The sequence below is a fragment of the Synchiropus splendidus genome, chromosome 8 (assembly GCF_027744825.2).
Source record: "Synchiropus splendidus isolate RoL2022-P1 chromosome 8, RoL_Sspl_1.0, whole genome shotgun sequence".
Lineage (NCBI taxonomy): Eukaryota > Metazoa > Chordata > Actinopteri > Syngnathiformes > Callionymidae > Synchiropus > Synchiropus splendidus.
The window spans coordinates 11512728-11529182 of record NC_071341.1 but is presented as its reverse complement, the minus strand read 5'-3'; the positions used below and the strand labels follow the sequence as shown (position 1 = coordinate 11529182).

The following is a 16455-nucleotide window of genomic DNA, read 5'->3' as shown; positions in this document are numbered from 1 at the left end:
TGACTTCATTATTTGTGTTTGTGCTTTGCATTTTATTGTCAATAGAAAATAGAAATCCCTATTGTTTTTGTATATTAATTGTTTTGGACGGGAAATAGTTAAATATTTTATGCTAATATACTGTATTTGAAGCCGCTAACAAAACTATCCGACATATTTCATGTAGTTCCTGCCACCCATATCAATTTATATTGAACGTTTCCTTTTTCGAGCAGCATGTTGTCTCTCCTTTTTTAGGTTTAACCTGAGCTGCAGTTCTCGTCAGCATCAAATATAGTTTCGAGACCTCTAATTCAGGGTAATACTGCCTCGCATCGGTGCAGTGGCGGTACTGCAACACCCACAATAATTCAGCGCTGAACGTTTTTGGAATCATGGAATCAGTTGCCTCAAGTCGAAGAAATATGGAGTTACTCGTAGTTGTCTTTTCTGAAATAATTAAAAACATAAAACGCCAACTGTATTTTTCTTTTATTTTGAAGAATCGCGGTATGCGCCGGGACTTTGCAAGGTTTTATTTCCGTCATGGAGACCGAAAGTCGCGGAGGCCGATTCTAACTTGGTGTCAAATCCATTTTGAAGCAAATGTATTCGTTTTCAAAACACCTCCACGTTTGACTTTGAATAAAAACAGGAAACTTAGCATTTTCTGTCATGGACCCGGACACTGGAGAGCGAAGGTAACTCAAGTTTCTCCTTCTGTTTCTGGTACATGGCACCAAGCTAATGGTTTTACATGACATAGCATGATTTGTTTTAGTGTGTTTTGCCCGCGTTTGCTGAAATACAGCCTCAACTAAAGTCGTTTCTCAAGTATTGTGATGTTCTGAGCGACAAACCAATCTACTTGTAACGTTGTACTTCTCTATCAACTGTATATTGTTATCGAAATATACATCAACAAGCTACAATAACATTAACAGTTCGATGGTAATAAAGCAAAATAAAAGAATTCATGATTCTGACATGTACTTCAGAAGGCTGCGCTTCGTTCCTTATTTTTTCCAAGCGGGAATAATTCATGTGCATCCCACTGTTAAGCAGCAGGAGCAGGCATGGAAGACCACCGTCCAGCTATGGCTCAATGAAGAGTGAGGAGAGTGAAGACGAGGTAGACATTCCTCTTCGAAGTCCTTCTCCGGGTGAAGCAACACCACGCGTCTCATCCGGCCACCAGAATGGAGGGTAGTGTGTCTCTCCAAGACTGTCCGAAGGCTGTGAACGACTCAGCCATGCTGTATTTTTCTGCTCACTCCAGGATGATTCGCTGTGGGTCTCCTGAAACTCTGTACTCCGCGACCACTGACCTGACCAAGCCGCCGGGGGCTTTTGTTATTGACACAAGGTTGGTTAAACCTTCAGCCGTTTCATTCAACGAAGGCCTTTCCTTAGCCTGTTTGTCCTTGTGTAGGCTGTATGAACAAGAATGTATTGAAGAATATGATGGTGAAGTGCTCATCACGAACTCACCGGAACCTCCTGAGCCCATTGAATCAGAAACTGCAGAGGAGACTGATGCTATTCAGCCAGGCAGACTCCACCCACAACAGGACTTGGCTCACGTTTTCTCAGTGTGTATTGCATCAAAACTATTGAAACTGTCATCTGTAATCTCATACGCACCTGGTCTCCTTTTTCTCCAGAGTATCATGGCTTCTCTGTCAGGCCTCAATGAAGAGTTGTACAAATATAAAATGTGGTTCCACCAATGGGAGCCTGAGCTGAACTTACGGCAAATAACGGATGGAGACATTCTTGATTTCGTTGACAAGCTTATAGAGACCCTAGGTAAGGAAGCATATACAACTTGATGTGTACTACTCCTTCAATAATAATCCTTTCTGCAGGTGTCGGAACGTCTTTGTCACATACCATAAAAGCATTAGAAAGTTTCAACATGGCAAAAGCTGATGAGCTGCGTGAGAAGTGCAAGAGAGGCAAGTGAATAAACATTTTATGATGCTACCTCTGATCTTATATTGCCAGTACAGTGGTGCCTCGGTTCTCGACCACAATCCGTTCCAGAAAGCCGTTCGACATCTGAATCGATTTTTCCCATTACAATGAATGGAAAAATAAAAAGTGCGTTCCAAGCCTTAAACTAGGCTTTTATAGGAGTGAATGTAGAGTGTCTGCTGCAGGTGCGCTGTTCCTCTATGTGTGTGGCCGCTGCATGTGGGAGGGGTTGCCGAGTGAGTGACGTCTCTCCAGAAGTGAAGAGGTGCCCGGTGCGTGTCCAGCTCTGAATGTGCGCTTCTGTGCAGTTTGGCTGTGACAAAGTCATAAACCAAGTAACGCTCTGTCCCAGACTCGCCTCATCCCTGTCCCAGCTCCAGCCCACAACAGGACATCAAACCCTGGAGTGAGCGCTCCAGCCTCGGAGTGGAGTTTGTCTCCAACATCATTATTTGTTTATGTTTAAATATAATAGTTAACAAAGTGTAGAGATGAGAAATTCAATGTTTCACGTCTCTGGAAGAACCTGCTCGTGTCTGACAGACTGCTCTGCCAGCTTTATTTAGGGGTTAAATTGAGCCGCCTGTCTGCTGTATCTCGTGTCTCTTTAACTATGGACCAGTCTGGACACATTTCCTAGATGCTACTGAAGAAATATTAGAAATAATGTGAATAAATGATCATTTAGTTCATATTCTATTCTCCAAATTATTATACAAACTGTCAGTCCTTTGTCTTGTGTGATGAAAAACCTTTTCACAACTCTCTCTCCTGACATGGTTGTTTTTCATTGCCTTATTGAAGATTTCGCTAATACTTTGACCGTTTTAGAATTTGTTGATGGTCCCTAACTGATGCCGGGTTATAGCATTAGCGCTGCCTGAGAGAGTGTGTCCACGATCAGTGAACGCTAATGGGGACTCAGAAGAGGACGCCGCAGCCAATCGTGGAGCGGAGGTCCGTCCAATATACAACTATTTTCACCACGGTGTTTCGCCGAGACACCAGCGCAGCGCATGTGAACCAAGGCAGACGACCGTGTCAGAGAACCTATGAGGACCACTCCATCTAATAAAATAAACACAGATACAGAGAGTCAGAGTCGACCAGTGTCATTGTCAAGGGTTCCCTGTGTTAAAAATAAGTTTAGAACTGCGATCGTGAACCAAAGTCCACCACACTCTGGAGCTCTGTCGCGGTCTGCTCTGTCGCGGTCATGTTCATGTGTGCGAGTCCAATGCAGCCAGTTGCATGATTATGGAATTTGTGAGACGCAAAATTGTCATTGTGGAGATAGTGTTTGGCGGTACATCGTGTACGATAAGTTATCGCCCATCTCTACTTAGCTCTCTTAATTATTATGCTTTGAGATGTATCTTTTGAATGAATCATCTGCACTAGTTCTCATCAGTCCTATTCACGTCCCTCTTCCCTTGCAGCGCTCATCCGTCATCATCTGACCAAGGCTTTGATCAGAAAACACCAAGTCATCCGTGAGGGAGTGGTTCAGGCTGGGAAGCACAATAATCTAGACGTTGTCTATGTGGAGCCGGAGATCTCCACGGTTGTCAGTGGAGCACTCGACCCCACTCACGAGTACAGAACCCACTCTCCACCGCCTCCTCAGCAAGCGAATGCAGACACTTCGGTGTGTCTGAACAATCTATTCCGGCTTCAGAAGAGCGATGGGCAGCCGGTGAGGACTGTGCTGACCACTGGGCTCCCAGGCATCGGCCTGAATGTTTCAGTGGGAAAGTACTGCTTTGACTGGGCCCAACAGAGAGCAAATAAGGTGAAGCCACAGTATTCAATATGAATGAATTTGGTATATTATTGAATCAAATGATGGACCCATACAGACATTTAAACAACAAAATATTGTTTATTTTGCATCAGTTTGACAATAGCACAATAAATCACGATGGTGGCTACATTCAAGTTTTTATATCACCTTATTTAAACTAAAGCTCTTTTAATGTCTTGAAAATATTTGTATAAGAATTTCAATTTTATAAGAATTACATTCATAGTAGTGGAAACCCTGGCCATTGTGCAGCGAAAAACCTCCCTGAACAAAAGCAAACAGATGCTTTTGTTAGCTTTTGTTCAGGGATTCCTCCATGTTTGTTGTTGTTGTTATCATCCTAGCTGCCACGTGTCTTGTGCATCAGTGTGATCAGTGGACCAGGAACTCCTGCACTTATAAAGGTTCCCTGTTGTCTGGAGAGAAATTGCTCTATTAAATTAAATTACTTTTTTTTTTTAAATTTTATATTATTTTTCATCGTAATTAACATGTAAAAGTCTCGCCACTAATATATATATATATATTTTTTTTTCATTTATGTATTTATTTTTGTGTGTGGAATAATGTTGCTCCTCATATTTACAATATTGCTCTGTTTCTGTTGTGGTTTTAATATTTATGGTGTCATTTCCTCAGGATTTCCAGTTTGTCATCAAACTTTCCTTCAGTGATCTCTGGCTTCTTCGCAAAAAACATCTTCCTCCATCTGAGAAGATCTCCATCATGGAGGTGATAGAGTATTATCATCCGGAGTGCAAAGACATGGCAGTCCTGGAAGAAGTGGACTGTAAATTTCTCATTGTGATGCACTCGTACGACTCCTACCAAACGCCTCTGGATTGGCTGGTCAGTTCTCCACAGGAGTCTGTTTTTAACATGCTTTGTCATGAGTTGTGGGTGTTTTTGAAATGGTTTTTCAAATCCAATGGTTTGAGAGTGTCATCTTGTGGGCTCTGAAAAGTTTCATGAAGCCTCATCTGGCCATTACTCCTCAAGGTGAATTAAGCCTGACCTGTTGTGACCTTTCCGAAGTGTCATGGTCATGTGAGGCTTTGTAGAACATCACTGAGCTTTTTACAAACGTGTGGCATTGAAACGTGCTGTTTCACCGTGCAGACGGCTCCGGTCATCGACAGCATCAGCACACCAGCACATCCTGACGTCTTGATCGTCAACATCATCAGAGGCACTCTGCTTCCTGGTGCCTGTGTTTGGATACTGGGAAGACAAGCTGCCGTCTCCCAAATTCCATCAGAGTTCATTGATGTCTACACTGAAATACGAGGCTTCAGGTGAGTCTCACTCCAGCATGAACTGGTGTGATGAATTCATTCAGTCACTTCACTCCATGTTTATCTTCTGACCTCACAGTGAGGAGATGAGAGACGACTATTTCCGCAAACGCTTCCCCCCTGAGTTGTCAGAAAAGATCATGGCCCATTACAAGCAGCTTCCAACGCTGCAGATTTTGTCTCGCCTCCCATTCGCCTGCTGGATCATGGCAACCGTGTTCGAGGCCAGATTCCGCTGCCGAGGCTATGGAGTGCACCCTCCCAAACTGACTCCGTTCTTCGTGAACTTCATGATCATCCAGATGAATCGCAGGCTGCAGTTCTACTGTGAGAGATCGGAGACCGACAAGGTAACAAGGTTAACCTTCATTGACTCTTACATAAACACAAGGCAGTGGTTTAAGGTGATGGGCTGGTGAGGCTTCAGTCAGGCAAAATAGCAAATGCTAGTGAGCATTTACCAAAACAAAATTCCATCATGTTTTGTCAGCAATGGCTGCGTGAGGACACGGAGCTGCTGAGGAACATGGGAAAGATGGCTTTTCAAATGCTGGAGATGAATCGAAGCCTGTTCTTTGAAGAGGACTTGGAAGAGTTCGGCCTGAGATTGTCTGAGGTGACGATATTTTCCGGACTGTGCACTGAACTTCCCCGTCCGTCTCCGGAGGACAGGAGACAGTTTTGCTTCATACACTTTACTGTTCAGGTGAGATTTTGTTTCTTCTTTATAAATCACCCTGAACGTTTAATGTCACGGCACCCTGAGGGTTTATTGACTCCTCTCCTGTCCAGGAGTTCATGGCTGCTCTTTATGTCTTCACAATGTTCCGCACGGAGTCAGAGAACATTCTGGATCAGGCGCCTGCCAAATTCTCCAGGATGTTTCCATCCAAGAGCAAATCTGCAGCTGGTCTAGTCCAGAGTGCACTACAGTTGATGCTGGCTTCACCACTAGGACACTACGACATGTTCCTGCGCTTCCTCTGCGGCCTCCTCTCTCCTAACTGCCATGAAGCTCAGCTGGGCGGGTACTTGTATCCCCGCAACTGCGCCAAGCTGAGTGGACTGGGGGAGGTGCAGGAACTGCTGACCAGGTCTACACACGAAGTTCCAGAGGATCGAGTGGAAAATGTAAAGGAATGTTTGAGAGAGCTGATTCAAGAGGATGATTAATAGCGGCTCTTTGACTTTTAAAATAACACCAAACTTTTTAATGAATTTTTTAAATTTAAAACTGAAGTCTCCACTTTGGATTGTGGAAATGCATTTTAAACCTTACATGAAAAAATGTCAAGGATGCCGAGAACTTTTGACAAACTACAGAGCTACAACAGGGAGAGGGGCAACTTTTTTTGGAAACCGGTCAAAAGAAAAACAATACAAAAAAACACAAATAAAAACAGTGAATGTCATTGTGATGATGTTTTTGTGTGTTGGAAAAATGCGATAAAAGTTATAAACATATTCCGAAACGGACAGCAGATGGCATGAATCAGAACGTTTGCTCAATTCACATTTGGTCACCGGAGTCAGATGAAAGTTGTTCCACTTCGGTGATAAGACTGATGCGTTTTATGAAATCAAAACGTTAGTTTTCTGACAGTTTAGGCAAAGCTAGCCACGTGACCGGATGTGCCACCCAGTATAGCAGTAGCTATCACTTTGAACAACAGTATACCATTCGGAGCTCTAAATAAACCAACAGAATACTGTAAAAAACAAAACACTTCTAAGTTAGTCCATTTCCCACAAATCCAGGTGGTTTCATTGAAATGCGTTCATCTGTACTGGAGTTTTTCTGTTGTCAACTGGAGAAACAAACCGAGCTCTAGGGCAGAACCTCGCATTGACTGAGTGATACTGAGTGAAACTAGATCGCTTGGCCGCTCAAAAAAAGATATTCAGAAAACAAGAATAGTGGAATTCGGTCCGTGCTTTCCAACATGCTCACTTTTGTGAAGTCAATGTTTCATGCAGGAGGCGTCAGCGTCATGGCTGCTGCTTGGACGGTGAAAGCTGCGATGCTTATTTGCCGTTTGACTTCGTCCCAGGCCGTTTCTGGGTTTGCTGCGTTGTTGATGCTGAAGAGAGCATCGTAGATTCCAGGGAAAGACTCGCCGGCGTATTTGTTGTGGCTGCTCGGTGCGAAGATCACATGCCTGAAAACAGGACAGGGATTTGCACTATGTTATGAGAGGCTAAATTGTTGGCTGGTCAGTTACATCCATGGGTGGTACTGGCCTGTAAAAGGGTCTCCCAGGTAAACCCAGAGGGTCGATAAAGGCCCGCTCTAGATACATCAGCTGATCGTTCATCATTCGTACCTGGAGAGGACTGGAGCGCGCAGAGAAGAGCGCTGTGTTAACCTCATCCCGACACCAGATATTTTTCACTTTGAAAGTGTTCGAACCAGACTCCTAAAAACTCTTACTCTTGTTGGTTTACTGTCTCCAGTCGTTTGTGGAAGTCGCGCGCTGCCACGGTGAAGTTCTCCACCGCAGAGAACAGGGGGTCTGCAAAGAAAAAGGTGGCCATTAACACCGGACCTGATGTGTTGTCTCCACATTTCACTCACCAAATGACACCTTGTACACCTGCATGTCCTTGTGAAGCTGGCCCATGAGCGCGATGCTCCGACTATACTTCCACAGCGCCACTGCGTACTCGTTGGCGTCCAGAGGGAGGATAGGTGAGTCTGCCAGCGCGAAGACGAGCCCGCCCCTCACCTGAGCCACGGCACGAAGTCGCCTGAAGGAAGGGTCGTAGAACCGCTCCACCACCTCGAAGGTTTCGTACACGCTGTGATAGACTGGATAACTGCTGTATCGCTCTGTTTTCTGGAGACAAACAGCAACAGGTCTGAGGACCTCTGCTTTCTTCATCAACCCAAGACCTTCAATCATCTGACTGTGGGATGAGAATCAGCTTCTTTAAGTTGGACACCTTGGTACTTCTACCTCACCAAGTAGTACTGCTCCAAGTTTTTAGTCCTGTACATGGGTGATTCATTGTATCTGTGTTGGTGAAGAAACAGCTGTGCTGAAACACACACTGTATTTACCTTCCTTGGCATCACAGGTAGTGATGAGCTTATGAGGCTTCATGAAACAGTGTCCTCATTTTCAAAGCCCACAAGATGGCGCTCTTTGCTCTGACATCTTTGAAATTGAGCAACTGCTTTAATGAAACCTCGCTTCATGTTTAAAACAAGAGCACCACCTACTGGGTTCTGAAAAGAAGGACACTGTTTCATGAAGCCTCATCTGCCCATTACTAAAACTATATTGACTGTTGTCCTGCGATGGGCTTCTGAGGCTTCATGAAACAGTGTCCTCCTATTCAGAGCCCACTAGATGGCACTGTCTGCTCTAAACTCTTTGGATTTGCTCAACCATCTCAATGAAATCTTACATCATTTCATAACACAGTGCACCATCTACTGGGCTCTGAAAATAAGGACACCGTTTCATGAAGCCTCATTGGCCCATCACTACCCGCGACAGCTAGAGAATAGTTTCAGAACCGAAACGCTGAATGTGCTGTGTTTACCTTGTTCTTTGTGTATCTCGCTCGCCCGGCTGCTATTCCCAGTCTGATGAAGTACGCCTCAAAGTCACTGCCTGAACCCAGTTTGCTGATCCTAAAAAACATGAGCAGCCTTATTCATATATGTTATACTTCTCAACAATATTCACATGCAAAGTAGAAATGGCCTCATGAGGCTTCATGAATTCGTGTCCTCATTCTCAGAGCCCAGTAGATGGCACTCTCTGCTCTTTGGTTTTGAACAGCCATTTTTCAATGCAACCACCATTTTCAAACTGAGAGCGCCACCTACTGGGCTCTGAAAATGAGTTTCTGGAAGCGTCATCAGTCCATCAGCAGCGTAAAGCATGAGTGGAAGAGACTTGGACACTAACCAGTAAAATGACTTGCTCACCTTGGCGCGTCTCGCTCATTGGTCCAGTTGTCCCTCTTGTGCCAACTCTCATACAGAGAAACTCCCTCCTCTCCTTCTTCAGGACTGTCTATCTACACAAACACAGACAAACAGTCCACGTGTGTGAGACTTGAGATACACCCGCTCTCAGTGCTTTCTCACCAGCTTTGTGATGTTGTACACCAAAGTGTGCAGAGACGGGGTGCAGTCCACCCTCAGAGTGTGCATGCCTGTTGGCCACAAACACATGTTGTTATTACATCAAACTTTGGACGCAATAGTCAAACACACACCCTCGATGGCTGAGTCTGCGTTGATGTAGGCCACGGCTCTCTCCTGCAGCAGTTTGGCATTGTCCTTTGCACAAATACAAAGCATCGTGCTTATGTGTGTTGTTGTTCGGACGATGGTGCAGTGTTACCTCAGCCCACTCTGTGGAGCCTAACAGTCCAAATTCCTCTGCGTCCCAACTAGCAAATACGATGGTCCGTCTGGGCCGCCATCCTTCACAAACACATACATTCATTTCTTTCCTTTTTGAGCTCCTTTGTATTTCATGCACCTTTACTCAACAGCTTTCCAGCACTGCGGGCGGTTTCGTGGACCACAGCAGCACCAGACATGGGGTCAATTCCCCCAAACACCCAGGCGTCACGGTGCCCACCCAGAATCACGTACCTGTCTGAGACAGGAAAATGTAATGTAAGGTAGCAGGGTTTGAAAAGAACTTTAAATTAGAAACGTAAGCGACTGTGCTGTGACTGGCTCAGCTGCAGCGCTGGGGACGGATGTTTCAGTGTACCTGGCTCGACAGCGCCCCTTATTTTCCCAATCACGTTGTAAATCCTGGTGACTTGGTTGTTAGAGTAGATATTCATCCGCACTTTCCTGCAGCAGGGAAATAGCAACGACAGGAAATGCAGTTGAGCTGAGACAAAACTAGCAACACAGACACGACACGATTCTCAGACAGCAACATTGGGGGATGAATAAGCTTATTACTTGCTTATTTACTGTTAATAATCATTTGTTAGGTTTGTTAGGGCCACTACACGTTTTTTTGTTTTTCACCTCTGGGCCATGAGATGCTCAGTTTTAAGACACTTGCTACACACAGTTGCAGTAGTGTGTCTTGTAGTGTTACTTGACAGCTGCAGATTTGTGATAGTTACCAACTATGAAGAAGTCTTTTAGTGTTTACTCATGAAAAAGAAACTATTTTATGTTTAGACGTTGCTTTATTATATTTATTTTATTCAGCATTGTATTCCTGACGTACAGTTTTTCTAATTTTCTCAACAGTTTGCAGCAAGTGTATTGTTTTTCTTCTTTTTTTCTTTATAAATTTGATGAATATGACTTGCACCTGGTTCTGCTGCTGGTTGGACTTGTCCATGACAAATATCTTTGCAATGATCACATGTTTTTTTGTCATTTCACAAGGTTTTGGTTTGTTTCCATGTACGGTTATTGAGCAGAAATGAAAGCAGTACTCACAGTAATGAATCAGTTCTATTCCTTGAATGGGCCCCAGACCCATTTGTTCTGGAAAAGGTGGGCCCCGTTCTCAAAAAGGTTAAGAATCCCCTGGTTTAGGGTGAACTCTCAATGACCTTGACCTTAACAAGAAGCTTTATATTGATGAATAACAGGCTGAAAAGTAGTATTTATGCTTATATATCTTCCCTACAGTCCACTCACACTAACATATCACTTGCCCCCAGTCTATAGAATGGACCTGCTTTTAGCGTCCTCTTTAGGAAGAAAGAGGAGCATCTTCACATGTTCAACATTTCATTCAGTAATCTGAATAATGGCTGGACTTTCATGACATCTGACCGACGAAGGAGGCACCGTAGGAGCCTACTGGCCCATATGAGTTGGTGACATGTGCTGTGATAACGGACTTTCACTGGACATGGGCCATAATGATTTTACACTAATCACTTAGCGTGAACGTGAAGAGTTTTTCTTCTCACTCTAGAGGTACAGGGCCTCTTTTGTGTCTCTCCAGGCTCTGTGCCAGATCACTAACCCCAAACAAACATGGCAACAACGTGTCTTTGTAGACAGAAGCATGCAGGGAGGACAGCAGCTGCTGGGAGGAGCTGAGGGTATCAACAGTGTTTTGTGGAGTCAGTGGACTTTACCAAAAGCACCTACTGGTTCTTGAACTCATCGGTGAAGCCCGGTCCAATCCTGTAGGACACGTTCAGAGAGCCTTTCCAGTTGTTCGGAGGAATTCCTCCTCCCATGTTCCTGTTGGAAAGCATGAGTTACAGGATGGAAGATCGTGTTGTGTGTCACCGGGAAGAGCCGCACTTGAGCAGGTGAATCGCATCATGGTAGCCGATGGGATGCACCGGTATCGTTGGAAGTCCGACTCCCTTTTCCTTGTTGAATCTGTAGGTGTACTCTGGGAAAACACAATAGAGAGCACTAAGCTTTGTGCAAGAGTAAGGAGAAAGCCATCCAACACTCACCTTTCGCTGGGTACCCGGGAGTGAGGGGGTCTCCAGCACCATTCAGACTCAACACGTTCCCTCGCTGAGCCCCTCCTCCGGGCAGGTTCCAGCCATCGGGGTACGGCTGTGTGAGTCAAATGTTCTAAAGCGCATACACAAGTGTTTCCTATCCGTCATGCGAGGATGTACCTGAACACCGTCGGCGCAATAATCGGCCGGGTCTGAGAAGAAGATGATTCCCTTCGCTCCAGCTAGCATGGCGTTCTTCACCTGGAGGAGTCAACAGTCACTTAAGGACGATAAATGATTTATTTGTTCACATTTGTTTCTAATTTTTGGTCCTTTGGATGGGAATCTAATAGCTTCCTCACTAGTGGGGGATCCCTGTCTGCTTTTAAAGGGGCTCTGCAGACAAGATTTTTAGGTTAAAACCAGGAGTATAAGAGCAGCAGACAATCTCTCCACTAAACGTGGGAAAGATCTTGGGTTGTTCTAGAGGCGAACCCATCTACATTTGGCAGTAGGTGGGGGTCACCAAGAACATTTAGTCAGTCTGTCACAAGTCACACACACACGTACCATTTGTGCATGGGGAGAACAATTGCACGCACATAAAAATTTTCTCCGAACTCAGGCTTGCTCATGCTGAATCGTGACCTTCTCGCTACATAATCGTATGACTAGCTAGCGGCTCCTCCACCATCCTGCCTCTACACAGACAATGCTAAACTTCAGTACAGTTCTACTGAACCCACTCCTCCATGTTCTTTTGTTCACACGACGCTACTGTTTTCTTGTCTGAAAAGATAACAAAATACATATTTTTCAGTGAGTTATGGGTCAAGTAAAGAAGATCAGAGCGTAGTGAGTCTCGTTCCCGCAAATGCATCTTCACAACATCGAAATTTTGCGCCCTCTTCAGTCATTCACCAACACTGTTAAAGCAAAAGATGACTACCTTTTGTGGAAATATTTGCTCTTCGTAAATCTCTTGCACAAACTTAGCATGCAGCCAATAATCTTGAGGATAAGACAAATACCAAAGATGCTTCAAACATTTGTGGATACACAATAACTCTTCCTAGTTCTTAGTGCAGTTTGCTGACACTGGCAATTTTGTTTAAATAACCCATGAGATGAGTAAAAGTCCTTTGATCTTTTTTCACCTTGTTTCCTCTGAATATCTTCCCGTATCTGACAATGACGATCTTGCCAGTCACATTGAGGCCCATCTCCGTCTGCAGCTGTTGGAAGTCTTCGGTGCGTCCATAGTTGACGTACACCAAATCTCCCTGAGTGTAGAGCAGCTTTGTTATTCAGCGTCCACGTCAGTCTGTCTCTTGGGCAGCATTCTGGGTTTGTCACCTCAGGATTTCCTTGTGGGGAGAAGGCGCTGTACGGTGGTACGATGTCGGACACCTCTTCATACCCATCAGGAACCGGCTCAGCTAGTGATGTGTTGAAGACCTGCGTGTGGAAGACGGATATTCATGAACACGTGCACCAAATCTTCGTGTAGGAAGGCAGGTCACAGTTGCTACTGTACCTCAAAGCCACGTGCATCGACAATTGAGATGTAGTTTGGCTGCGACTTGTTTGGGTAGGACAGCAGGACATCGTACGGCACCATCTCTACGGAGTCCAAACCAAACGCCAGCCACTCACGTTGGATCCATTCTGCGTACCTGAGATTCTGCTCGGTTCCAGCCAGGTGGGGCAGTCGCGTGAATTTCCTTCCAGCAAAACAGCAAGTGAAGGTCTCAGTGGAGCAGCTAAGATGAACGTTTGACTAACTATAACAACCTTTACGAGATGGATGCTGGTTCCATTTACTGGCGGCAGGAAAACTGCCAATCATTAGGTCAAACCAGTGTGTTTTCTAGTCAAAATAACTTCCATGTTGCTTCCAAAAAACACATCTGAGTAACTATAAACCTTCTCCCTGGTGCAACCACATGTGATGGTTGTCGTCTGTGTACATTTCCAAAAACATTCACTTTATTCTGGATCCTCAGGGTTGCGCTATAATTATAAGAATAATATATTATAAATATCTATATATAATATATTATTTTTCTGTTTGATTGTAATATTTCTTCCCCATCATTTATATTTGCCCATTGTCATAATAACCAATCCATGCATAACACTTGTACAGTATTACCACCATACCATGAAACCGATGTCGCAGCAGGCAGTTTTTGAACGTCAGTTTAGAACTATTTTGTCAAATTTGAATGTGTACTGCAGTGAAACTTGTGACCCATGTACAAGAAAAACATACTGAAGAGTGTTGTTCAAATAAAGATGTATATGGGAAAAAAACCCTCAAAGTAATGTTATGTGAAATGGTGTCAGTACTTGGTATCAGTATCAGTGAGCACTCAAATGCAAGTACTCAATCTTGTTTTTACAGGTAAGCATCAATGTTTTTTCTGATAACATTGTTTATTGTATGTAGACGGAAAAGTGTTAGAATTTTGCAAAGAACTGGGTGATAAGTCAGAAACGTTTTGTTTTTACTTTGGTATTGGAAAAAAAGTTTTACAAAAAAAGACACACCAATATTCAAACAATATGTATTCTAAAAACTAAAAGCCAGTGCATTAACCAGTATCTTCCCTTTGTAATATCAATTTCCCAGCTTCAATGTGCATCTAGATGGATCTCATAACTAACGTCACACTTGCTTTAATTTCTAATTTTCTTATCAGAGCATCATTAAAAGCACAGTATTCTCATCAGTCTATGATAATAAAAAAGAAGTCCTTTCACCTCAGGTGGTCTCTGATCCGATCTGGCCGCATTTCACGCAGAAATTCCTTCAGATAGACTGGTGAAGCATCACTGTTGGTGTCAGTTGGACCGGAGGGCTTTGCAAACCACCCTGCAGTGAACACGCAGTTGCCTTCAAAATGACCTCTGTTGTGAACTCTTGCTCAACGCGGTCAACACTGTCACCGAGCGAGAAAGAACCGCTCACTCACCGATGATGAAGCCCAGCAAGAACAGAGCCGTCCAAATGACCAAGCAGAAGGTCCGGTTCACCAGCCTGCTCTCTTTCCTCGTCATGTCACAGTTCGGTCCCAGCGCCAAGGCTCCACTGCGCACACGGGGATTCCTTCAGAGCGGATCAGAGCGCGGACACGGCAGAGTGGGAGGGGCACCCAGGAAGGGGGCGGGGACTATGGTCGAAGAGCTGGTGAATCTGGGAGGCACCACGAGCAAACAAGGGAGATGAGACTTCAGCTATCTTGCGCACCTTGAACACTGATGCTGCTGACTCAGTAGTTCTCACTCAGTCTGAGGTTCAAGATATGACAGGGGTAAAGTCACACCACTGACTTTAGCCTGGGATTATTTCAGTGATAATAATGCACATTAAATGTTTCAACAGCTTCTATGTTTGTTTTTTTTGTGGTCACCAGATGAATTACATCCTGCATTCATACATTCCCACATTCTGCAGAGACCGGTGTCATGCTTGACCCGTCCCGGCCCTGAGCGCAGCTGTGCAGGGTCTGGGTGAGGACATGGCTTTCATGCTGTGGGATGGAGCGTGAAGTGTGGAGGAGGTTCCCAAAACACCAGGAATGTCTGGAGGACTCTACTCATCCGGAAGTTTACCTGAGGCTGCAAAGACAACAGGACTAACCAGCTGCACTGGATGCATAAAGGGATGGTTTCAGGTTGTGGCTACCATGAACACCCTCGATTTTTACAAGGCAAAATGTAGCAAAAAATGTGAGATTTGTCCTAAAAAAAATAGGCACAGAAAGATCTCATTACTCTGTCCAGTAGTTGAGAATAAAGAGTTGTATGTTTGAAGTTGAAATGATAATAAACTTCTTCTTTAATCGCTTCACCCCCTCCCACAGAGAATGTCTTTGTTGAACCAACATGCTTAACCATTGTTTAACTTATTTGTTTAAGCTAACTTCCCATCTAGCGACTGGCTCTCCCGTTCATCACCCACACTGTTTTGCATCTTCTTCCCCACTGTCTTCAACTGTTTTTCCCGCAGCAGTCGATTACTTGTCCTACCGCTGAAACAATCTTTCGTCACTTTGAGTGCGTTGTGTACATTTCTAAAATAAACATTGAAAGAAAAATCTCTAACACAAAACTACATTTGACATCTATTGACCTAACAACACCAAGTCAAAGGAGTGTTTCCCCCAGAACAGTCACATGTAAACTCATTCATCTGTTTTCAGCATGATATATATATGCAAAGCCTGAGGATGACGTAACCTCCATGACCTCTGAGGACGGTGACTCTCCTCAACGTGGCTTGAGTGCCTCTCTCACACCAGCTCAGACCAGACACAAACCCAACAGGCAGTTTAGATTCTAGAAATGACCATGAGTTGGAGCTCACCTCGATTCCATGTCTCCCCTGTTGCAGATTCCGTCTTCATGGAGGCAAACTTTTCCAACTGGGGACAATGCAATGTATCAAATATCTATATAAAACCCATTATCTTGGTCATTCTTAAGCGACACGCTCGTGGATTAAGAATTTAACATAAGAATTGATCACTCTCTGAATATAGTAGAAGAATCAACATTGAATTCCAGATTTTGAGAGCTTGAAGAATGGATATAAATGAGCATGAAACAGCGGGTAAATGGAAGGAAGCATGCATTTTAGTTAAACACAGTTAGTGAATTCCAACTCAAAATGACTGTACTTCAACATGCCTGAGTAGACAATACATATCACCAGCAATATGACACTACTGGAATCCTCATACCCCTGACACCTGTGGTAAGTGTCGCCAACACCACAGGGGTCACTATTTTACTGTAAGAGGGAGTGTTTTGTTTGTTTGTTTGTTTTTTGTTTCTGGGAGCCTGGGAGAATCCTTGCATGTTAAATATAGACTATCATTAGATTACTCTTTTTTAATTCTGAGGTTGTTCAAAAGAATGTTCTTAAAAAATATTGGCTTGTTGTAGTCAACAAACGTTTGCATGGGGAATGCATTTTTT

At 44.1% G+C, this 16455-nt stretch overlaps 2 protein-coding genes across 4 annotated transcripts; one reads left to right on the top strand and one right to left on the bottom strand.

Annotated features, from left to right (window-relative positions):
* Positions 1–532: 532 nt before the first annotated feature.
* On the top strand, positions 533–6467 carry nlrc3l (NLR family, CARD domain containing 3-like). Of its 2 annotated transcripts, none has more exons than XM_053873341.1 (12): positions 533–680; positions 1045–1185; positions 1259–1345; positions 1412–1571; positions 1644–1788; positions 1848–1937; positions 3396–3748; positions 4400–4609; positions 4880–5055; positions 5135–5405; positions 5546–5761; positions 5848–6467. In XM_053873341.1, exons 1-12 carry the CDS (start codon positions 655–657, stop codon positions 6226–6228), a joined length of 2256 nt encoding a protein of 751 aa, XP_053729316.1. In that variant the 5' UTR covers positions 533–654; the 3' UTR covers positions 6229–6467. The 2 variants fall into 2 exon arrangements, with proteins under 2 accessions (XP_053729316.1, XP_053729315.1); XM_053873340.1 differs by having other exon boundaries at positions 1042–1185.
* Positions 3830–14615, bottom strand: naalad2 (N-acetylated alpha-linked acidic dipeptidase 2). 2 transcript variants are annotated; one of them, XM_053873339.1, is made up of 20 exons: positions 14448–14615; positions 14236–14347; positions 13007–13193; positions 12826–12927; positions 12627–12752; positions 11650–11730; positions 11479–11584; positions 11318–11411; positions 11159–11254; positions 9798–9883; positions 9558–9677; positions 9417–9499; positions 9289–9352; positions 9158–9225; positions 8996–9087; positions 8605–8695; positions 7631–7892; positions 7487–7568; positions 7297–7389; positions 3830–7214 (listed from the first exon to the last, which is right to left on the bottom strand). In XM_053873339.1, exons 1-20 carry the CDS (start codon positions 14530–14532, stop codon positions 7025–7027), a joined length of 2220 nt encoding a protein of 739 aa, XP_053729314.1. In that variant the 5' UTR covers positions 14533–14615; the 3' UTR covers positions 3830–7024. The 2 variants fall into 2 exon arrangements, with proteins under 2 accessions (XP_053729314.1, XP_053729313.1); XM_053873338.1 differs by having other exon boundaries at positions 8996–9083; positions 9289–9499.
* Positions 14616–16455: the final 1840 nt, after the last annotated feature.

Bases quoted from the DNA above. Each gene is read 5' to 3' on its own strand.
- nlrc3l (XM_053873340.1), top strand. From the start codon at position 655: ATGGACCCGGACACTGGAGAGCGAAG. The intron at 5,056-5,134 runs GTGAGTCTCACT...CTGACCTCACAG, and splicing joins ACTGAAATACGAGGCTTCAG to TGAGGAGATGAGAGACGACT. The intron at 5,406-5,545 runs GTAACAAGGTTA...ATGTTTTGTCAG, and splicing joins AGAGATCGGAGACCGACAAG to CAATGGCTGCGTGAGGACAC.
- naalad2 (XM_053873338.1), bottom strand. From the start codon at position 14,532: ATGACGAGGAAAGAGAGCAGGCTGGTGAACCGGACCTTCTGCTTGGTC. The intron at 11,412-11,478 runs GTGAGTGTTGGA...GTGTTTTCCCAG, and splicing joins TCCCGGGTACCCAGCGAAAG to AGTACACCTACAGATTCAAC. The intron at 7,893-8,604 runs GTAAACACAGCA...GTTTGTCTCCAG, and splicing joins CGAGATACACAAAGAACAAG to AAAACAGAGCGATACAGCAG.